The sequence below is a fragment of the Daucus carota genome, chromosome 4 (assembly GCF_001625215.2).
Source record: "Daucus carota subsp. sativus chromosome 4, DH1 v3.0, whole genome shotgun sequence".
Taxonomy (NCBI): domain Eukaryota; kingdom Viridiplantae; phylum Streptophyta; class Magnoliopsida; order Apiales; family Apiaceae; genus Daucus; species Daucus carota.
In genome coordinates, this window is record NC_030384.2 from 30,576,185 (window position 1) to 30,599,532 (window position 23,348).

General features: G+C 36.8%; 2 protein-coding genes across 2 annotated transcripts; both read left to right on the forward strand.

Annotated features, from left to right (window-relative positions):
* The first annotated feature begins 5,986 nt into the window (after nucleotides 1–5,986).
* Nucleotides 5,987–9,895, forward strand: LOC108216903 (uncharacterized). The gene has a single exon (XM_017389766.2). It carries the CDS (start codon nucleotides 6,118–6,120, stop codon nucleotides 9,808–9,810), a length of 3,693 nt encoding a protein of 1,230 aa, XP_017245255.1. The 5' UTR covers nucleotides 5,987–6,117; the 3' UTR covers nucleotides 9,811–9,895.
* Nucleotides 9,896–15,334: 5,439 nt separating this feature from the next.
* Nucleotides 15,335–18,132, forward strand: LOC135152363 (uncharacterized). The gene has a single exon (XM_064092474.1). It carries the CDS (start codon nucleotides 15,463–15,465, stop codon nucleotides 17,932–17,934), a length of 2,472 nt encoding a protein of 823 aa, XP_063948544.1. The 5' UTR covers nucleotides 15,335–15,462; the 3' UTR covers nucleotides 17,935–18,132.
* Nucleotides 18,133–23,348: the final 5,216 nt, after the last annotated feature.

Below are 23,348 nucleotides of genomic sequence, written 5' to 3' on the forward strand. Positions count from 1 at the left end.
TCCCCCCAGATTTGATGCTAAGATGCTTTAACTTTATCAACTTTCACACGTTATCTGGAACAACTATATTCACCTTGGATGATATGACGAGTGTTTGGAGTTCTGTAAGGTAGGATATAAAATGACATGTTTTGATACACAAAAAAGTGGAATTTAAATTTAATTTGAAATCAAGGAAATTCATATACTAATCTAAAACTGAGAATTTGAAATGACATATCAACTCATGTCATTTGAAATCCATAATTGTGAGATGAAATTCGAGTTCCAAGCTCTACTTTCTTTCCTTGTCCAATCTCCAATCCATAGCCTCATGGAATGCTCTAAAATGCAGAAAACAAGCATCAGTAACAATGTACAAACTTGCAGCTTCTGCAACCTTCACCCACTGATATATCTTCAAATTGTTATGCAGTAGTCCAGCCATTAAAACAATTGCAAGAAGCGAATTACAACTTTTTTTTTTTTTTTGTAATACTCTTTCCAGTCGAACTCAACTAGTCAAAAACATCTGCAGTTACGAAAATTTCCTTCTAAGCAAATCAGAACTTTCCTCATCCGTTAGGAGAAGCCAACAACGCAGATTCCCATTGAACATGCAAAGCAACATCTTTGACCCCGGTGGTCAACATACATTTAAACCTTTTTTAAATAACAATGTTGAGAATAAGGAAACATATTGCTTTACCGAAAATTAAATCACATGCATTATTTTGGGATCAGAAAAAAATATTATTTAAAAAAGATTATTAATTGATCACGGTTTAATTGTAACGGATTATCAACTAACCAGTTTTTAACAAAAGCTTTATTCCATTAATAATGATGCCCCATTACTAATTAGATGCCTAAAAATCCCAATTAATCAAACTCTTTCATCTAAGTTTTAGTCGGTTTAAAACTTGGATCTCATTTAAAATCCTAAATTTGATCAGATGACATGTTTGGATACATAATAGAAATTGGAGTTGAATTTCATTTAAAATCTAGAACTTTCAAATACTAATATAAAAATGAGAATTTGAAATGACACCTCAAATTATGTCATCCGAAATTCGAAAATTAAAATAAAATACTATTCCCGAACACAATCTAGTTGTAATTTGACAAAAAGTTATAACCCTCACATAAAAATTGCCTTTATGGGTTATACATCGTAAGCGTTTTCCTTTATCTCACAATAATAAATAATATCCCACATATTACATACCAAAAAAATGGTCTTAAATATTTCTCTATACCTTCACTTTAACTTGTACTATCCGTGTTTAAAAATTTAACACTCAAAGCGCAATCATCAAACATCTACACAATTTTTATTTTAAAAGGAAAATGAAAACGATACTTTTTGTTGTGTATTTAGATCAAAAAGCTTATTCAAATGTCATTTTCAGCTCGAATGTTACTTTACGTTGAGTTTTGAAAAAAAGGTTGCTCAATTAATGATTTGGATGCTAAAATAATATTTAACACATTTTCTAAGGTTGTGATATTTAGGTATTTTTTTATAGCCGTAGAAGTTGACTAATTGATTAATCTGTTAATTCAGGATTTATTCGAATTTTTTTAGATAAATCAAAATTTTTTAATTAACTCGGGTCTCGGAATGTAACTGATAAATGGATGAAATATTTGTTCATGATTAATCGAGAATTCCAACAGCACTGAATAGCACTGATTTTTCGTTGGAAATGTGATAAAATCATAAGAGTGACCTTTTCTCCGACTTAATACAGTTTGTTCTCGTCACCGGTGGGAGGGAAAATTAGTCCTGTACCAGATATTTTTCAACACCCAATGAGCTTGTCATGTCATAGACTCATAGCCCATAGGACTTGAACCCTGCCAGCTGCCCTGAGTTCTTCTGTACCAAGTTAACCCCATAAAAATAGCTAGAGATATTCCACATCCCCTTATTTCTTGTTGCTTGAAAAGGAAAAAAAAAACAAAAACAAGTTTTGTGAGTTCTTTAATGGAGGATCATACATTTGCTGCCGATACTCTTGTGGAAGAAAGAGAGGCTGTTATGCATCCACCCTGTGGTGGAAACCCTACTCTCAGAAAAGCCCATTTTCTTAAACCCCTTTTTGGTGAAGATCATGATCATTTTCCTTCTCCGCCTAGTTCACAATTTTCATCAAAACCCATCTGTAAAAAGGTGAAAAAATACAATTTGCACTCATATAAGAACTACCCATCTGAGAAATGGAAGATTTGGGTACATAGTTTGAAGCCTAAATACGAAGAAATATGGAAACAAGCTGGTATTTATGAAGCAATCTTGGCCTCAACCTACAAAATTCCGAAAGACAAAGACTTGATCATGGCTCTTGCTGAGAGGTGGTGTGGTGAGACTAACACTTTCATCTTTCCATGGGCTGAGGTAACTATTACTTTGGAAGATGTTATGTTTCTTGGAGGTTATTCTGTTTTAGGTGCTTTATATTTGACTCCTCTAGCTGATGAATGTGTTGGTATTTTCAATTCCTTGAAGAAAGCTCATCGCGAAATTAAATTGCTTAATGGTAAACATGTCAGTCCTCCAAGGTGGATGGAGTATTTTATGTGCAGTGGTAAGGAATTAGAACATGAAGCATTTCTTGCAATGTGGCTGTCTAGGTTTGTTCTCCTTCGCTGTAATAGTGACATAGTTATAAGTGATTTCAGTGTAGCCATTTATCTATCCAGAGGTACTAGACTTGCGCTGGCTCCGGTTGTTCTTGCCAGCATTTATAAGGATATGAGGGTGTTAAACAATTCAATTGTTAAGTCTACTAATTTAAAGTCTAAAGTTAATTTGAGTGTTGTTTTATGTCACTCTGATTTGGTGCACATGTGGGCTTATGAGAGGTTTCAAGAAGTGAGACCAACTCCCAGTGTCATTGAAAGGTCCGAGCCTCGATCAGCTCGGTGGAATGGAGTGAATATTTTGGAAGGCAGTGATATGAGGGCAGCTTTAGACTCCGGAAAAGAAACATTTGTGTGGCGCCCTTATGGGATAACTTTGAGCAGTTGTATGTTGAGTAAGTTGTACGGAGATCATGCACAGTGGGTAGTGGTTGAGGATGATGAAGCAGAGTCATATGCTCGGTGCTTAAGAGTTTCTGAGCTAGTTGGATTAGATATTATAGAACAGTATCTTCCCCATAGAGTAGCTATGCAATTTGGATTAGACCAAGATGTTCCTCCTCATGTTATTCGATCCAACAAGAGTCCTAAAACTGCTTGGAACAGTTACAACAGATCTTTTAAAGGTACAAAAATATATATTCCACCTAGACTTTTTGAGTCTGATATCTCCTCCCGATACGTGGTTTGGTGGAGGGGCCTTGTGCCTGTGAATGAGGAAGTGGTGAATACATATACTCTTGTGGAGGAGAGAGAAGTTGCTATGTATTTACCCTCTGATGAAAACCCTACACGCACAAAAGCCCATTTTCTAAAACCCCTTTTTAGTGAACATGATGATCATTTTCCTCCTCCACCTAGTTCACTATTGTCATCAGAAGCCAACTTTAAACTGCTAAAGAACTCTAATTTGCACTCATATAAGAGTTCTCCATCAGAGAAATGGAAGATTTGGGTACTTAGTTTGAAGCCCAAATACCAAGAAATATGGAAACAAGCTGGTATTTATGAAGCTATAATGGCGTCAACTTACAAAATTCGAAAAAACACAGAGTTGATCTTGGGTCTTGCTGAGAGGTGGTGTGCTGAGACAAACACTTTCATCTTACCATGGGGTGAGGTAACTATTACTTTAGAAGATGTTATGTTTCTTGGGGGTTATTCTGTTTTAGGTGCCTTATACTTGACTCCTCTAGCTGATGAAGGTGTTGGTATTTTCGATTGTTTGAAAAGTGCTTACGACGAAGTTAGATTACTTTCTGGTGGAAATGTTATTGCTTCAATGTGGATGGAGTATTTTTTGCGTGGCAGTAAAGAATTAGAACATGAAGCATTTCTTGCAATGTGGTTGTCTAGGTTTGTTCTCGTCCGCTCTTATGGGAACATAGCTGTACATGATTTTCATGTTGCTATTCATCTGTCCCGAGGTAAAAGAATTGCACTAGCGCCAGTGGTTCTTGCCAGCATATATAGAGACATGAGGGTGTTACAGAATTCGACTGTTAAATACATCAAATCACAGTCTCAAGTTCGTTTGAGATTAATTTTATGTCATGCTGATTTAGTCCATATGTGGGCTTGGGAGAGGTTTCCAAAGCTGAGACCATCTCCTGTTGTCATAAATACGGAAGAGCCTAGATCAGCTCGGTGGAACGGTGTGAAAATTCGAAAGGTCAGAGATGTAAGGAAAGCCTTGGACTCTGAAAAAGATTCATTTCTATGGCGCCCCTATGTCATAACTTCAAGCAATTGTACGTGGAGTAAGTTGTATAGAGATAGTGAACAATGGTTAGTGGTTGAATCTGAAGACGCAGAGTCTCTTGCTCGATGTTTGAGAGTTTCTGAGTTAGTTGGATTAGACTATATTGAACAGTATCTTCCCCATAGAGTAGCTATGCAATTCGGATTAGACCAAGATATTCCTCCCCATGTTATGCGATCCAACGGCAGTCCTAAAACTGCTTGGAGCACTTATAAAAGATCTATCCGAGGTACTCAACTATATATCCCACCCCGACATTTTCAGTCTAATGTCTCATCCCGATACGTGGTTTGGTGGAGGGGCCTTTTGCCTGCCAATAAGGAAATTGGGACTACTTGCATCCGAAATGAGAAACATTTTCCACTGATCTCTTGGGGGCAAAAGAGAAGACGTTCAAGAAAGATGGAGAGTTTTGGCAAAAGAAACAATCTTGATGGTATGCTGGTAGTAAAAACCTATTGTGGCACCGAAACTCCTGCAAAGTTAATCTGCTTGACTGAAGCTGTGACATCGGGTGTGCAGAGCAAGTCATCTTCTGACAAGTGTAAGGAGCGTATATCTTCCACTGAAAGACCTATAAATCTGAAAGAAGATGCAGTTGTCAGTGACGGTAATCAGGTAAAAGTGAATGAAGCAACTGCCGAACTTGCAAATGATGTTGTGAGGAAAGTGAATAGTCCTGATAATCATATTGTCAATATTGAAGAAAAAAGCTGTGGTAGTACTACATCTGAGTTGGCACATTTGGGATTGATGGCTCGTATTTTGAGGCTCGAAAAGATTGTTGATGCGATTAAAGCCGCAAAACGTGATGCTAATTCTGGTGGGAATTTTGAACATTAGTTTGTAATTGAACGTAGCATTCATATATTAGAATGAACTTTGTTTCCTTTCGTTTGGTCATTTGGTGTAATGCAGATACATATGTTTTAGGCTACAAGTCCTCTTGGCTAATTTATAACATAGTGGGGGGTTTTTGGCTGGGCCTAAAAGCTCAGCTTCTAAGTCAGAAGCAACTTATTGTAACTCTAATTTGTCAGCATTTTTTCAGATTTTGCGCGGCTTAAAAAATGTTGGCCTGGTAAATATTTGGATAATGTTGCTGTGATTTCCTTGGAAACCTAATAGAGTAAGAAACATATTTGTTTTTGAACATCGAAATCACCCAAGAAGCATTAAGTTATCCTGGTGATCAGACAGAGTGCTTGAGCAAGCTGCTAGCTCTTGCCACAACTGTCATCATACAAAAAACACACTACGAAAATCAATGACAAAACTTAAAAAGTTGGATGTATCCAAACTTTGAATCATTCTTGGGTTTTGGCTCTTTTGTCATTCTTTTCTACTAATAACCATTGTTCTGTGCAGTGCATACATATATAATGTTCCGTGTCATTTGATTGTTTACGTTCACTGTTTCATAACATTTTTTAAATAAAAATTTAAACATCAAATTTTTGCACAGGATTCTTTTTTTTTTTTTTTTTTAAACATAATACACCTATACTTTGTAGGCTCAAAATGCCAGCAAAAAAGTAAGAGCTTTTCATGTCAAAGGACAACTACTGATATATATAAACCCCTGCCCAGCTGCCCCAGAGTTTTTGTTTTACAAGTTAACCCATAAAAGGAAAGAACAAAATGCTTGCACTAAATTTGAAACCAAAAAATTCACCAGTACAATCTTGAAACTTATTTAGCAAAAGACAAGTCTTGAAAGTTCTGTAATGGAGGAAACCCTTGTGGAAGAGAGACAGGCTGTTATGCATCCACCTTTTGGTGGAAACCCTACTCTCAGAAAAGCCCATTTTCTTAAACCCCTTTTTAGTGAAGATCACACTCATCTTCCTGATCCACCTAGTCCTCAACTTTGCTCAAAACCCATCTCTGAAAACCTGAAAAATTACAGTTTCAGGTCATACAAGAAGTACCCATCAGAGAAATGGAAGATTTGGGTTCATAGTTTGGAGCCCAAGTACCAAGAAATATGGAAACAAGCTGGTATTTATGAAGCAATCTTGGCCTCAACCTACGAAATTCCGAGAGACAAAGAGTTGATCATGGGTCTTGCTGAGAGGTGGTGTGGTGAGACTAACACTTTCGTGTTTTCGTGGGGTGAGGTAACTATTACTTTAGAAGATGTTATGTTTCTTGGAGGTTATTCTGTTTTAGGGGCCTTATATTTGACTCCTTTAGCTGATGAATGTGTTGGTATTTTTGATTCTTTCAAGAAAGTTCATTCTGAAATTAGATTGCTTTGTGGCAAACATGTCAATTGTGCAATGTGGATGGAGTATTTTATGTGTAGTGGTAAAGAATTAGAACATGAAGCATTTCTAGCAATGTGGTTGTCTAGGTTTGTTCTTCTTCACTCTTATGAAGACATAGTTGTTTGTAATTTTCATGCTGCTATTCATCTGTCCCGAGGTAAAAGAATTGCGCTAGCACCTGTTGTTCTTGCCAGCATTTATAAGGATATGAGAGTGTTACACAATTCAATTATTGAGTCGATTGATATAGAGTCTAAAGCTTGTTCGATTATTAGTTTATGTCACTTGGATTTGGTGCACATGTGGGCTTGGGAGAGGTTTTCAGAACTGAGACCAACTCCTGGTGTCATGGGGAGGAATGAGCCTAGATCAGCTCGGTGGAATGGAGTGAAACTTTTGGAAGTGAAGGATGTGAGGGCGGTCTTAGACTCCACAAAAGAATCATTTATATGGCGCCCTTATGTTATTACTCCAAGTAATTGTATGCTGCGTATGTTGTACAAAGATAGTGAACAGTGGCTAGTGGTTGAATCTGATGATTTGGAGTCATATGCTCGGTGCTTGAGAGTTTCTGAGCTAGTTGGATTAAACAATATAGAACAGTATCTGCCTCATAGAGTAGCTATGCAATTCGGGTTAGACCAAGATGTTCCTCCTGATGTTATTCGATCCAACAAGAGTCCTAAAAGTGCTTGGAGAAGTTATACCAGATCTCTTAAAGGTACAGAATGTTATATTCCACCTCGACTTTTTGAGTCGGATGTTTCCTCCCGCTATGTGGTTTGGTGGAGAGGCCTTCTGCCCGTAAATGAAGAAACGGTGACAACGTGCAATCAAAATGTGAAACACTTCCCACTGATTTCTTGGGGATACAAGAGAAGACATTCAAGACATCATACATTGTTAACTGCTCCTGGTTCTGTTACAGAAAGACCAGATGATTATGTTGAACAGGATAGTCTTACAGCTTCTCAAGTAATGAGTTGTTCAAGAAAGGCTCCACCAACAAAGGAGAGCTCTAGAAAAATAAAGGATCTGTATGATGAGCCAGTGTTACAAATTAATTTTGAAACTGAAAGTCCTGAAAAGCTAATCCGTAGGACTAAATCTGTCATATCAATTGGGCGGAGCATTTCATCTTCTATTAAAAGACCAATTAATCTTAAAGAACATCTAAAAGAAGATGCGGTTGTGAGCAAAGCAAATTGTCCTGAGACTGACGTCGTCAATCTTGAAGAAGAAACCTGTGCTCATACTGATACTCTTGTGGAAGAGAGAGAGGTCGTTATGTGTCCACCTGGTGGTGGAAACCTCACTCTCAGAACTGCCCATTTTCTTAAGCCCATTTTTAGTGAACATCAAAATCATCTACCTTCTCCACCCACTTCGCTGTTCTCCTCAAAATCCACTTCTGAAAATCTAAGAAAATATAAGTTGCATTCTAAGGCATACCCGTTAGAGAAATGGAAGATTTGGGTACATAATTTAAAGCCCAAATACCAGGAAGTATGGAAGCAAGCTGGTATCTATGAAGCAATCATGACCTCAACTTACAGAATTCCAAAAAACAAAGATTTGATCTTTGGTCTTGCTGAGAGGTGGTGTGCTGAGACAAACACCTTCATTTTTCCATGGGGTGAGGCAACTATTACTTTAGAAGATGTTATGTTTCTTGGAGGTTATTCTGTTTTAGGTGCCTTATATTTGACTCCTCTAGCTGATGAATCTATGTATGAAGCTTTGAGAAAAGCTTATAAAGAAGTTAGAACTTCTTGTTGTGGAAATGCCTCTGCTCCAATGTGGATGGAGTATTTTATGTTTAGTGGCAAGCGATTTGAACATGAAGCATTCCTTGCAATGTGGTTGTCTACATTTGTTCTCATTCGTTGTTATGGTAAAATAATCATGAAGGATTTTCATGTTGCTAGTCATCTATCTCGAGGTAATAAAATTGCGCTAGCACCAGTTGTCCTTGCCTGCATCTATAAGGATATGAGGCTGTTACAAAATTCAATTGTTGGTTCCACTGAAGTAGAGTCGAAAGATCGTTTGAGGTTTACTCTATGTCACGTGGATATAGTGCAGATGTGGGTTTTAGAGAGGTTTCCTAAGCTGAGACCAACTCCCAGTGTCATGGAATGGACAGAGCCTAGATCAGTTCATTGGAATGGAGTTAAAATTTTGAGAGTTAAAGATGTAAGGGCAGCCTTAGACTCTGGAAAGGAATCATTTATATGGCGCCCTTATGTTATTACTCCAAGTAACAGTATGCTGAGTAAGTTGTATAGAGAGAGCGAACAATGGATAGTGGTTGAATCTGATGACATACAGTCATTTGCTCGATGCTTGAGAGTTTCTGAGCTAGTTGGGTTAGACAATATAGAACAGTATCTTCCCCATAGAGTTGCTATGCAATTTGGCTTCGACCAAGACGTTCCTCCCCATGTTCTGCGATCCAACGAGTGTCCTAAAACTGCTTGGAGGAGTTATAACAGATCCTTTAAAGGTACTAAAATTTATATTCCACCTCGATTTTATGAGTCTGATTACTCTTCCCGATATGTGGTTTGGTGGAGGGACCAGCAGCCTGTGAATAAGAAAATGGTGACTACTTGCATCCAAAATGAGAAATATTTGTCACTAATTTCTTGGGGACAGAAGAGAAGACGTTCAAGAAACAGACTATCACCAAAGAGCAAGAGATTTGAAAAAGGAAATGGTCCTGCTGATATGCTGATATTAAAAACTCATTCTGGAACTGAAACTCCTGCCAGGAGATTTGGCATGACTAAACCTCTGATATCGAGTGTGCAAAGCATGTCATCTTCTGATAAAATTGAGAGGAGTTCTTCTGCTGAAAGATTAGTAAGTCTAAAAGAAGATGCAGTTGTAAATAACACAAATCATGCAGAGGCAAGCAATGTTGATATCAAACTTGCAAAACAAGCAGTTGTGAGTAAAGCTAATTGTCCACAGGATAAAATTGTCAATATCAAAGAAGAAAGCAGTGATAATTGTACATCTGAGTTGCCACATTTAGAACTAATGGCTCGTATTTTGAGGCTTGAAGCAATTGTGGATGCCATTAAAGCAGCAAAGCTTGATGCTAGTTTAGTGGATATTGAGACAGTAGTTCTTGATAGAACATAGCATTCACATTATCATATATTTCACTGAACTTTGTGTTTCCTTTAATTTGGTGTAATGCAGATATATGTCTTTACGGTTCCCAGTACTCTATTTACTTGAAAGTGAATAGAAAACGTTTCTCAGTCTTTTTAGCTTGTGCAAAGCTCTCAGATATGTTTTGTGATTGTTTCTGTATGCTGAAGCTGTACATGGATGTTAAGTATCTTGCTGCAAAAATCTGACTTCAATTTTTAAGGTACGCATCATGTCTACAGAAAAAAGAAAATGTTTGAGGTAAACATAGTAGCACTTTCTTCTATTACTAGTATACATAACAGATGTGATATAACCTTAAATCTTTGTATGAAGAAGTGTAGAGTCAGTTTCTTGTCTGCTCTCCATGACGAAACTTTTGTGTATTTGGAAACATGTAGATACTTGTGTTTACTAAAAAAATACGGCATCATCTTGGCATTGGTAAGGCTGCTGCACTATGTCTCAGGACGAGCACTGTCTTAGAAACAAGATTGTGCCAGAGAAATATATGTAGCAATACTGTTTAAGAAGTCCTAGAGCATACTTTAAGTTTCCATTTTTTTGGTTCTCTAATGCTATTTACTGTGCTCAACTGCTCATACAATCTCTATTTTAGATAATTGTCCAGAATGCTAAAAAGTGATATGCATCTGTTCAAGTCATGCAGTGGATGCATCATTTGTCACTAGGTTTATCTAAGTTCAAGCTTCAGTTCCCCAAATGCTATGTTGAATTAGTAAAGCTTCATTAAGTACACTTTTTTGTTTTGATTGCTATACTATCATTCTAACATTCTATTTTTGAACTTGGTACCCCTTCTAATCCAGTGTTTTTACTTTATGCGACTTGTCTTTAGTGCAGGAAGCGTTTATGATATCAAAGTCTTTCTATCTGGGAATTCTGCTGTCGTTTCTGCATGCAGTAAATCAGTTATATATACTTTTTCCAAAACAGCAGTTGAAGTATTCATCTTTAAATTCTGAAATCGTTTGTTTTATTGGTTTTGCCATAGCATAATCTCTGCTTGGTATTGTTTTTATACATAAATGTTCAAGTGTATGTGAAACCGTTAGATAGCTGCTAGTTAGCAGATAACTCAGATGCAGTAGAATGTATATTTTATCATATATTCAGCGTTTATGTATTTTAAGATCTTCTACTAGCTTTAACTGTAGAAAGCAGGGTCTCAAGAAAACTGGAAAATGTTTACCTTAGGTTTGGCATGTCCTTTTACTCTGCGACTGGACTCAGAGGCAGCTGCCGAAATAAATTAGTTGGATTCTTTGTGATTTCTGTAATCTTTGGCCATAAGACAGATAATTAACTCATGATCCTTCTGTTTCATCGTTAGCATCTTTTTCATGTCACATTCACGTAATTTCTTCTTCAAGTAATTTTCTATTCTGTCTTCATAACTTATTCTTCTTCTTCAAGTAATTTTCTTATTATAATATTATACGATCGTTTTATTTATATTTCTTTGCTGCCTCCGTCTCTGCGTCCCTTGTGCTGCTACCTCCATATTTGGTCTGGGCACTTGCCAGACGGCCTTTAACTTCTTCCTGTTACATTTTACTTCATATTTGCCAGTTTATATATGCTGCTGCAATTATGCTTCATGTACTTCTCTTCGGATGCTTTACTGAAGAACATGAATCAAATTGGAAAGCAGAATCATCCATGAAGGACAAACCAGGTCAATGTACATAATTCCTAGGATTGTGACATTGTTACGTTGCAGAAGCCCTCGTTTTTCCTCTGATTTCGGCTCCACTTTCTGTTTTATCATACGTTCTCTGTTATGTAGTTAATCTTAGGATTATACATTGAAAATTTAAAAAAAAATCTAGGGATGCTTGTTATCCAGAAAAAAAAAGGATGGGGGAAGGTTCATATTATGTTTTCTGTAAACATGAAATTGCTATATGGTGCCCTTATGTTATTAGTTCAAGTAAAATGTTGAGTTGTGAAGAGATGATGAACAGTGGGTACTAGTGGTCAAATCTGATGACAGAGAGTCATTTGCACTATGCTTGAGAGTTTCCGAGCTAGTTGGATTAGACTATTTAGAACAGTATCTGCGCCACAGCGTAGCTATGCAATTCGGATTGGACCAAGATGTTCTTCCCTGTGTTCTGCTATACAGCGAGAGTCCTAGAACTGCTTGCTGCACTTACAAAAGATTGAATCTAACAGGAAATGTAGCTCTGAGCGATACCAATCATGTAGAGGTGTATAATGCTAATGTCGAGCTTGGAAAAGATAAAGTTGTGAGTAAAGCTAATTTTGTTGAGCTTAAAAATGTCGAGCTTGGAGAAGATAAAGTTGTGAGTAAAGCTAATTGTGTTGAGCTTAAAATTGCCCATATTAAAGAAAAAACTGTGATATTTCATCTGAGTCGGCTGCAGTTGAGACTCCTTGGACCTCGATCATATTTTGAGGTGTGAAAAGATTGTTGATGCAACTAAAGCGGCAAAACTTGATGCTAGAGCATTTTCTAACGGAAGCTGGTCCTTGACAAATGATTGTCTGCAACCATCTTTAGCGACGAATGTTATTTTAGCGAAGAAAAATAGGAATGTAACGTTACAAACAGACAAGGAAAACTTTGATGTGACGAATATGTTTATTTTCATACACACACTTAGGCCGTGTTTGGAAGTTAGCGGTTTGGGGAAAACTTAGAGGTTTGTGATGATTTAAAGGTTTGACCATTTTAATCCGCTAATGATAGTGTTTGATAGTTAGCGGATTGAAATAGCGGTTTGGGCTCAAAAAGCTAATTTTCAAAAAGCTAGTTTGAGGAGTTTTTTGGGTTAGAGGTTTGGGTATGTGTCATAAAAAGCTAATGAAACAACTATTTACCAAACAGTTTTACAAGAAACTGCTAATTCAATCCGCTAGTCAATACATCAATTTCAAACAACTAGTCAAATCATCTAATGCAATCTGTTAACAGCTAATTCCCAAACAGGCCTTAATTTTTTAGCGAATTCGTTCCCTGATGGTGCATAAACCCAACAACTCTCTGTCATGCATAACCCCCGAGGCTGAGCATCTCCAGTACAAGTTGAACCCATGAAAAGAAAGAAAGCAAAAAGATACAGATCAAAGGGTTTGTCTAATTCAAGCACTAGCAAAGCTGTCAACAAGTAGAAAAACCCCATCTTTATCTTGTATGTAAATCTTGAAATATTTTTAAGCAAAAAAAAAATAATCTTGAAATTTCTTTGATGGAGGATCATACATTTGCTGCAGACACTCTTGTGGAAGAGAGAGTAGTTGTTATGCATCCACCCTGTGGTGGAAACCCAACTCTCAGAAAAGCCCATTTTCTAAAACCCCTTTTTGGTGAAGATCATGATCATTTTCCTCCTCCACCTAGTTCACTATGTACATTAAAACCCATCTGTAAAAAGGTGAAAAATTACAATTTGCGCTCATATAAGAACTACCCATCTGAGAAATGGAAGATTGGGTACATAATTTGAGGCCTAAATATGAAGAAATATGGAAACAAGCTGGTGTCTATGAAGCAATCTTGGCCTCAAACTACAAAATTCCGAAAGACAAAGAGTTGATCATGGTTCTTGCTGAGAGGTGGTGTGGTGAGACTAACACTTTCGTGTTTCCGTGGGGTGAGGTAACTATTACTCTTGAAGATGTTATGTTTCTTGGAGGTTATTCTGTTTTAGGTGCCTCATATTTGACCCCTTTAGCTGATGAATGTGTTGATGTTTTCGATTCATTGAAAAATGCTTAGTGTTGGTAAAAAGTGGATGAATGTGTTGATGTTTTCGATTCATTGAAATTTCTAGAATAGTTAAAATTTTGATAATAGTCTTCTAGAAACTTATTAATAAGTGAACATGTGGGCTTGGGAGAGGTTTTTAATTCTGAGACCAACTCCATGTGTTGTCGAAAGGGAAGAGCCTAGATCAGCTCGATGGAATGGAGTGGAAAGTTTAGATGTTAAAGATATGGGGCTAGCCTTAGACTCTGGAAAGATTGTTAATGACATTAAGGCAGCAAAACATGATGCTGGTACTCAAAGAGGGAATCTGAATAGTAGTTCTTGTTAAAATATACTTATCATTCATATCTTTCACTGAAATTTGTATTGTTTGTTTTGGTGTAATGCAGATATTTATGCCTCAGTTATCTGTCCGACATGCTGATATTTTCTGGACATCTTTCGTGATCGTTTGTTAGCTGCAATTGTAAGACTCTTACTGCAACAAAAATTAGACTTCAGTGTTTGATGTAAGCAGTACTGCAATAGCGCCTCACTACAATTTTTTATATAACAATTATCAAAATTTTAACTATTCTAGAAATTTCTAGAAGACTGGAATTGCTTCTTCTTCTATATATGAAAATTTTAATTATTTAGAAAATTTCTAGAGAAATATAGGTTGATTCTGGTTGATTCAAAGAGAGTCGTGTAGTAGTAGCTGATATCAACGTTATCCAACTAATCTTAATTTTATTTTAGGTTTTTCTATGTGTGCGCAAACCCTTTTACTTTAACCTATTAATTAACTCTCAACAAAAATACAAATTCGATCACACTATAAATTTTAATGAATAACTAAAATTCATTATATATTGTTCATATAATTACGAAATCATATTGATCGTCTCGACTAGTGTCTTAACTAGCTTGTCGGATGCCTCACTTTTTTTTCTCTCTCCCCTTCAATTTTTTTGAAATTAGCTTAGTAAGAATAATAGAAAGAAGGAATAATCAAATTATTCTAAATTTTAAAATTCCAATGAAATATACATTCCAAAATCCTAAAAATATCTAATTGAATACATAATATAAAAATAAATTTAAAAGATATCAAATTGAATATAGTATAGATTCGATGAACTGTCATCAACTTCTGAACAACATATAATCATTTTAATTTTCTTAAAGTAGTAAGAAAATTAAGAAAAAATAATATAACATTTGAGATAAAGTTGAATATCATTTATGATATGTAAAAGAAACGATATATTATTTGAGATGATATTAAATTTTATTTTTATGTAGAATTTTCCATGTATTTGAAGATGAATCATTTGACAATTCTCCGTATTTCAAGATATGAAGGATAATTTGTTGTTTGATAGTTACACGAAAAATATTGATAATACTGATTTTATAAGATAATTTGTAAAATTATAAATTTCTAAAATTCTTTAAATTTTGAAAAGTATACATATTTTCAAAATTCTAAAAATATCTAATGAAACACATAACAGAAAATTAAATTCAAAAAATATCTAATTGAATACACAGTTCAAATTTAGCATAATATACATTATTATTCCAACAATAATAATCAAAAATTAATAACTAAAAGTCCCATTGAGTAAAAAAAAAATAAGAAGTCCTATGCGTGTAACTAACTTACAAAAACTCCCAGGGCACATTTATTTGTACTGTACGAATATAGTTATCCTTCCACACCTCTGCCGCATATCATTTTTGTTTTATTCCCTTTCTGTTCATTTTTGGAGTTTTGCAGTTCCTGAAAGTGCAGCTTTTTCCTGGGGTTTTGGGTTCTTGAAATTGCATTTTTCTTGGGGTTTTTGGGTTCTTGAAATTGCATTTCTTTTTCCTCGGGTTTTTGGGTTCTTGGCACCATGAATGCACATGAAGAAGAGGGCATTTTCGAGCAAAGAAAAGCTCTGATGGTGCCACCAAATGGTAGAATTTCAACGGTGAGGATAGGCAATTTTCTTAAACCCACTGTAAAGAAACACTCCATGAATGGGCCTGCTTTGAAGCTTCCATATCTCCCCCTTTGTTCAGAGTCTTCTTGGCCTATTTCCGTGTCTTTTAATGGCTGGTATGATCCTCTACCAAAGTGGACTAAATGGGTTGAAAAAATGGTCCCTAAGTATCAGTACGTGTGGCAAAAATCTGGGATTTTTGAGGCCTTGATGGGGTCAATGTGCAAGATTCAAAAAAACAAAGAAGTGGTTTTTGGGGTTGCTGAGAGGTGGTGCTGTGAGACTAGTACTTTCAGGTTTCAGTGGGCTGAGGCCACTGTGACGCTCGAGGATGTGTTGGTTCTAGGGGGGTTTTCGGTTTTGGGACACCCTTTCTCCATGCCTCTTGAAAACCGGAACTTGGTTGGGGTCAAGGAGAGGTTGAATGAAGCTATGAAATCGATTGTTAAATCGAGAAGGAAGGGTGATGAGGATGAGGTCAGTCATGGTGAATTGATGGACTATTTTATGGATAGTGGGGATGCTTTGGAGCATGAGGCATTTCTTGTTCTTTGGTTGTCAAGGTGTGTTTTGCCTGGAAATGAGCTGAATGCTGTCAATAGAGAAACTTTTTCGATTGCGATATATCTTGCTAGAGGTATTAGGATTGCACTTGGACCCCCTGTTCTTGCAAGTTTATATCGAGATTTGAGTTTGTTGAAACAGGGTATTGTTGCTACTTCTGAGCTTAGTCGTAATAAGGATGAAGAGAGTTATATAGCTGTTACTTTGTGGTCACCTATTCAGTTTGTTCAGGTTTGGGCTTGGGAGAGATTCCCTCCTTTGCAGCCAAGACGTAAGGTGATTCCTATTGGGCATCCGAGATCAGCTCGATGGCATGGTGTGAATAGATCAAAACGCGAAAATATTAGATGGATTCTAGACGGTGCTGGAGACAGTTTTCTTTGGCGTCCATATGCTATTAGGGACAGTTGGTTGTGTCCACAGTTTTACAAAGATGAGGCACAATGGGTGTCGTATGATGAGGGTTTCAGTGAAGAACTTGAAACTTATGCTCGGTGTTTGAGGGTGTCTGAGTTGGTTGGGACTGACAGTGTGGAGGCTTACTTACCACATCGAGTTGCAATGCAGTTTGGTATGGATCAAGATCTTCCCCAATGGATTCCCAAGTCCAATGCAACCCCTGAAACTGCTTGGGAAAACTATAATAGGCCAGTTTGTGATGCCAAACTATATTTTCCCCATAGGCTCTTTGAGGGCGATGTTACTAAGAGATATTTGGAGTGGTGGGAAAAATCAGTGGTGGATCTACTAGGAGGCACCAAAGCTGTTCTTAAAGGATTGAGATCATTGACATCTACTTCTGATCTTCCTGGAAAACATAAATGGGGAGATGATTTGATGCAAATCTGGCGGTTTAGTGTTAGAGATAGGCAGAATGCTAGTGATGCAATCTCTTTGGCTGTCAGCGGGAATTGTTTAACACCTTTATCCCAACCATCACAGTCCTCTAAGAAGCGTAGCATCCAGGAGTTGCTAAACGTAAATGTTCAGCCCATCTCAGCAGTTAAAACTAATGAATCCACATCATCTGCTGAAGGCAATGTTCCTGATGTTCCTCCTGGTTTCCCCCCAAAGAGTGATCAAGGAAAAGGGTTACTTAAAAGCAGTAACATGCAACATGTTCAAAACATGTTGGATGTTGATATTAAGCCCATTCTGCTTATAAAAGATAATCCTAATGGATCCACAGCTTCTAATAAAGGCGATGATCCTGATGTTCCTCCTGGTTTCCCCCCAAAGCCGGATCAAGGAAATGATATACTTAAATGCTGTAACATGCAGCATATGCAAAACAGGTCCGTTGTCCATATCAAACCATTTCTGATTGTTAAGGATAATTGTCTACCATCTTTAAGTGAAGGCAGTGATGATGTTCCTCCTGGATTTACTCCACTAAGTCAGAAGGCAAAAGAGAAGGCGCAAGCAAGTATTGGAAAAGGATATGAGCCCAGACAGATGTGTACTAATAACCCATTCTTGGCTTTGAAGAAACAGCGTTCATCTTCTTCAGCTGAAGGTAACGGGGGTTCTAGAATGTTGGAGGGGTTGTTAGAACCAATGGGAACGACTAAGCAGAGTGAAGCTACAATAAGAACAACAGAACCAGCTGCTGAAATTGCTCAGAGTCATGAGACAAGACCTGAGAGCTCCATTCAGAGTGAAGGTGGCTTCAACTTTGATGAAAGAAGCAGTTTTCTCACAACTAAATTGTCTGACTTGGACATGGATGCTAGTATCAAATTAGTTGAAAAGGTATTAGCTGAGATGAAAGCAAAAAGGTCAGGGTCCGCGGGTGTGAAGCAAGAACCAGATTGCTAGATAGCATTTATCCCGAGGCATCTTGGTCGGGTTTACATAAGTCTAACTAATCATAATCTATGCTAAAATTTTAGTGAGTATTCTAGAAAAGAAATACAGATGCATTTAGCTAGCTCCTTTAAAGCTTTGAATTTTGTTTGGTACACATTTAGATAGCGGATAAGTTTAAACTGCTGAGATCTGATAAACTTGCCTGTATGAGAGTACTATGTTTTGCTACTTGGCAGTTTCAATATGTTTTTATGGTTTAGTATCAACTGCTGAAATACAATTGTAAGGTTTTGATAATCTTAGAACAGTATAATGGTTCATACTATAATTGCTTGGCAGTTCAAAAAAGATAAATACTCATACTAAGTTGCAATGTTGCAATTTACCTCAAATTTTTCAGGGTCTTAGGAGAGGAGCCTTTTGAAAATTCACTGGTTGGACGTTTAAACAAGGGAGATGATTTGATCTTCATAAAAAATGGGCACAAACAGAACAAGAGCAAAACTCACTGGCTTTCACATATTTTCTACTGAGCACCAAAAAAATTAAAATAAGGGTCCTTCCATAGCGTATTGGAAAATGACCCCCATGTTGCTTATTTATCCATGAATATCATACCTAGATGCTTGACTGCTAGGCTTAAATTTGAAATACCCAGTAACCCAGATCCTTTAGAAATAAAGGCATGAATTTGGAAGTCCAATGTTAATTGTCATGTCTGGTTGGCTGGAAGAAATAAATCGAGGTAGGAATAAAATGACAATATTTGAACAAAACTAGAAGTAGAAATAATATATCTATGAGGAAAATGTGAAAAAAAAAAAGATTGTAAATTTTAAGGTTTGTGAACATTAGTGATTCAGTGGGTAGGATAATTGGGCATTTATTCTCAAATTCCACATGTTTAATGCGAGCAGAGCATACTCTGTGCTCTATTTATCTACACAAAAATCTCTAAAACTGCAGTATGCTCTATACAGGACTCGCGATGCCAAGGCCAAGCCACATGTACAATGATGGGAATAAAATCAAGCAGTGTTCAATCACCATATTCTACCCATTTTCTTCAATAAAAACAATGAACTTTAAGTTAATTTGGGAGGTAGGGGTTGCCATGACTTGCACTGAAATTGCCCCTCCTAGAACTGGATAAGAAATAAGAATGGACTTACGGGCTCATAACTCTGTTTCCCTCCCAACAGTCGCCACTTGTATTGGTATCATATTATCAGCTCGCACCTTTCTTGTTCTTCACATATATATTGTCTGCAATATAAAAGCAGTCATTTAAATGTCAATAAATAATTTTCCGGACGAGATGGATGAAGAGAAGGAAGGTCATATACTCCAATTTCCACATATGATATACAGTTTCAAAGAAATTGCAGTTTTATTCAAAGTGGCAGAATGAATTAATGAGCCCATTGGCATAAGGAAAAATAACAGGTTTGAATGATTAAATGTGATTCAGAGTTTTATAATTTTGATCTTATTAAAATAATTAACGATATCAATTATAATAGTCATCGTAATTCAGAAGAAATAGTAATCTAACATAACAAAATCAGATATATACTCTTCAATTGGATTGATGAGGGAAATGTAATGAGAAGTAAAATATCTTAGTGACCTGTGAAAAATCTTTTGCGGAAAATACAAAGATTAAGGTATTTGAGAGCTTGCTTTTAGATAGATAGTTCAGCTATCAGGAACAACAAATCCCTGGATCTGTATTTACTATTCGGTGGTGTTAAGTTCTGACATGTTAAAGAAAAAACTGTTAGGAGCTCCACATTAACTGTGAAGGACAAGGTGCTATTTAACAAGTCTAAGAATAATTAACCTCTATGCTTAAGATATTAATTAAGTGTTGAAAAAACTCCATAAAATTTTATTTTCTTGCTGAAAAGATACTTGAGATAGGTTCGATATGTTTCAGAGGCATGCAAAAGTCTGCGCACCAGTAAGTCTATGTAAACAGTGTTCAATATTCATACCTTCCGTGAGTAGTTTTGAACTTGTGGTTTTACCCTCCCTTAAAGGATTTCACTTAGTTGGGTATTCACACTTGTGTTTAGGTATATTATCAACTATCCGGCAAGCATGTGATCCTACCACCACAAGAACACATATTTTGCAGATGAAGGAATTGATGATCAGCCCACTGTTGATCAATATCTGTTTAAGAGAACTTGAACTTCGGAAAAAGAAGAAAAGCTTTCTGGATTGACAAAATAAAAACAAACATATGAAATGTTTTAGAAGGGCATGACTACATTCTCAAATTACAACCCCATTAGGGCCTTAGAACTTGCTTCTACCAGGTAATATATGTACATCAGCACAAGGTTGAATGGCTAAAACATAATTAGAATGTGAATCAAAATGCAGGTGTATTAAATTTTCAATTTGTTTTAGGGTAAGGTGACAACAATAAATAGATATAAAGTATGATATACCATATATTTGCAGAAAGTGAGACCCAGGATCTATAGTCTTAATAACAAATTGGTAGAATGATTTACTTGCATCCATAATATTTCTTTAGTCCTGATGCATAACAATTGATCACATTTGGATCAGTGTTTCATGGTTTCGTTGTTCAGCTTCAGAAACTGCGATTCAGTTCCCTTTCTTCAGGAACTGCGATTCAGTTCCCTTTCTTCAGGAACACGATTCTTCTTCGACGTGGATCACTAGGGTCACACTCTAGTTCGCTAACTTCGGCGATCCACCTTTAATTGAGGTGATACAAGAAAAGAAGATAACTTGATACCGTTTTAATCAAAATCTTTTTAAAAACGTACTTTAGTAAAAGAAATAATAAAATGAAGGAGGTGGGAAGATGATGCAGATGAAAGAAAGGACACACTAGACATGCCTTTACAAAAACAGATTTAGATTCCCTGATAAATACCTACCGAGGTCCCCCCTATTTTACGAGTAATCATAAAAAATTTCACTTCTGATCTTCCTATTAAAAATAAATGGGGGAGACGATCTGATGCAGATCTGGTGGGGTAGCATTAGATATAGGCAGAATGCTAGTGATGAAATCTCTTTGGCTGTCAGCAGGAATTGTTTAACACCTTTATCCTAACCATTGCAGTCCTCTAAGAAGCCTAGCATCCAGGAGTTGCTAGACGTAAAAATATTCAGCAATTCTTGCTCAAATGAGATCCCATTTAAATATAAGATCTGATCTCAACCACATATTTTTATCCCTAAATTAAATTACAACCACAAATTTTATATTTACTCCACCCATCCCTCAACACCAGTCACTGCCACATCTCCAGTTATACCCCTGAAACCCCCAGACGGTTACGCTTCTCCGATTCTATAAATATCCCCACAGTATCCACCCCTACTCATCACATCTCATGAATTTTCATTTTACTCACTTTATCTCTCCTAGGGTTTTTAAATTCTCTCTCCACAATCACTCCAATGATTGAACAGGCTGTGAAGAATGGTGACGCTACCAAAGGGAACGCTCAGGCGGTGGCATTCACGGCGATGAAGCCGATGCTGTTCGTCGAGCCGCCCAAAGCGAACGATGCCGTTTTGTTCTATAAGTCGGGTACTTGGCACCGAAGGAGAAGCCACACATTTGTAGATGGCGGTGATGGTCTGTAGATGGTGGTTGTGGTGGTGTGTTGGCGGTGGTGATTTTAATGTAATGATTTATATTTAAATTTGGTTATTTTCATCATGATGTTGGTGGTCAGAGTTGATGAACGGAGCTGGTGGCCGGATCTGGTGGGCATGAATAGTGGCCGAGTGTGGTGATTTTCGGTTGCCGGTGTTGATTTTTCATTTCCTGGTAGTGATTTTTGGTTTGCCGCTGGTGATTATTGGTGGTCGTCGGAGGTGGTGGTGGCCGGAGATGGAGTTCGGCGGTGGGTGGTGGAATTAAAATAAAGATGGTGATAAAATATTCATCTATTGAAAATTAATGTGTGGAGAGAGATTCATATAAGGTATAAAATGAGTGGTTATGATTGAATTTCATATGACAGTCAAATAAGAACTACTATTATTGTCAGATATGTGATTCAATCCTAACCACTCATTATATACCTTATATCAATCTCACCACACATTAATTTTTTGTATTTAATTATTTTATCACCATCTCTTCATTCTAATTTCACCACCTTCCACCTCCACCCACCGCCGAACTCCATTTGCGGACGCCACCACCTTAAGTGAACACTAGTAATCACCACTGTCAAACCAAAAATCATCACCGAAAAACTAAAAATCGCCACTAGAAAACAAAAAATCAATGCCGAGAACCGAATATCACCACACCCGCCCACTATTCATGCCCACCAGCTCCGTTCATCAACTCCGACCACCAACATCATAATGAAAATCACCAAATTTAAATATTAATAATTACAATAAAATCACCACCACGACCACATCACCACATCACCACCATCTAGATAGAAATGTGTGGCTTCTCCTTCGGCGCCAAACGCCGACTTATAGAACCAAACGATGTCGTTTGCCTTGGGCGCCTCGACGAACAACATCGGCTTCATCGTCGTGAATGCCATCGCCTGAGCGTTCCCTTTGGTAGCGTCTCCGTTCTTCACAGCATGTTCAGTCATTTGAGTGATTGTGGAGAGAGAAATTAAAAACCCTAGGAGAGATAAAGTGAGTAAAATGAAAATTCATGAGATGTGATGAGTGGGGGTGGATACTGTGGGGATATTAATAGAATTAGAGAAGCGTAACCTTCCCGGGGTTTGAGGGGTATAACTGGAGATGTGGCGGTGGGTGGGTAGTGAGGGAGGTGGGTGGAGTAAAAGAAATTTTTAAAATATAAAATGTGTGGTTGTGATTTACTTTAAGAATAAAAATGTATTGCTGAGATTAGATGGATCACGGAGTATTTGTTGGCTTAATATATTTGTTTGATCTAATATTGTGATTTCTCTACGTGTGCTAATCTGTCATTGAGCGCTTAACACATTTATAGGAGTCACAAACCTATAATTGAATTCATACGATTTTTAATGAAAGGGAAGATGATTTATATTTCTTGTTCATGATATGACAAACATAACTCAATTAATTAATTGGGAGATTATTAGGCGAGTTATAAAACATGAAACCCTTGGTTCGTAATAGCTTACAATTTGATTGATCATGAGAGTGACGTCAAGGTTGTTATTTTGTATCTTGGGAGAGAACATTATAAACAATAAAATGGTTGTTTTTAGATGAGTAGAGACTCGTATATCACAATTGATTGACATTCACTATATCCAACAAAAAAACCTAATTCTTGGATTGAGTTTTATCATCGTTAATTCATTTTAATTGCTCATTAGTTAAATTTAGCTGATTGGAAATAAAACAATTTTTCTCTAAACTTCTAAATGTAAATAAGTAATATACTTGATTTA

Coding starts and splice junctions, on each gene's coding strand:
- LOC135152363 (XM_064092474.1), top strand. CDS start 15,463: ATGAATGCACATGAAGAAGAGGGCATTTTCGAGCAAAGAAAAGCTCTG.
- LOC108216903 (XM_017389766.2), top strand. CDS start 6,118: ATGGAGGAAACCCTTGTGGAAGAGAGACAGGCTGTTATGCATCCACCT.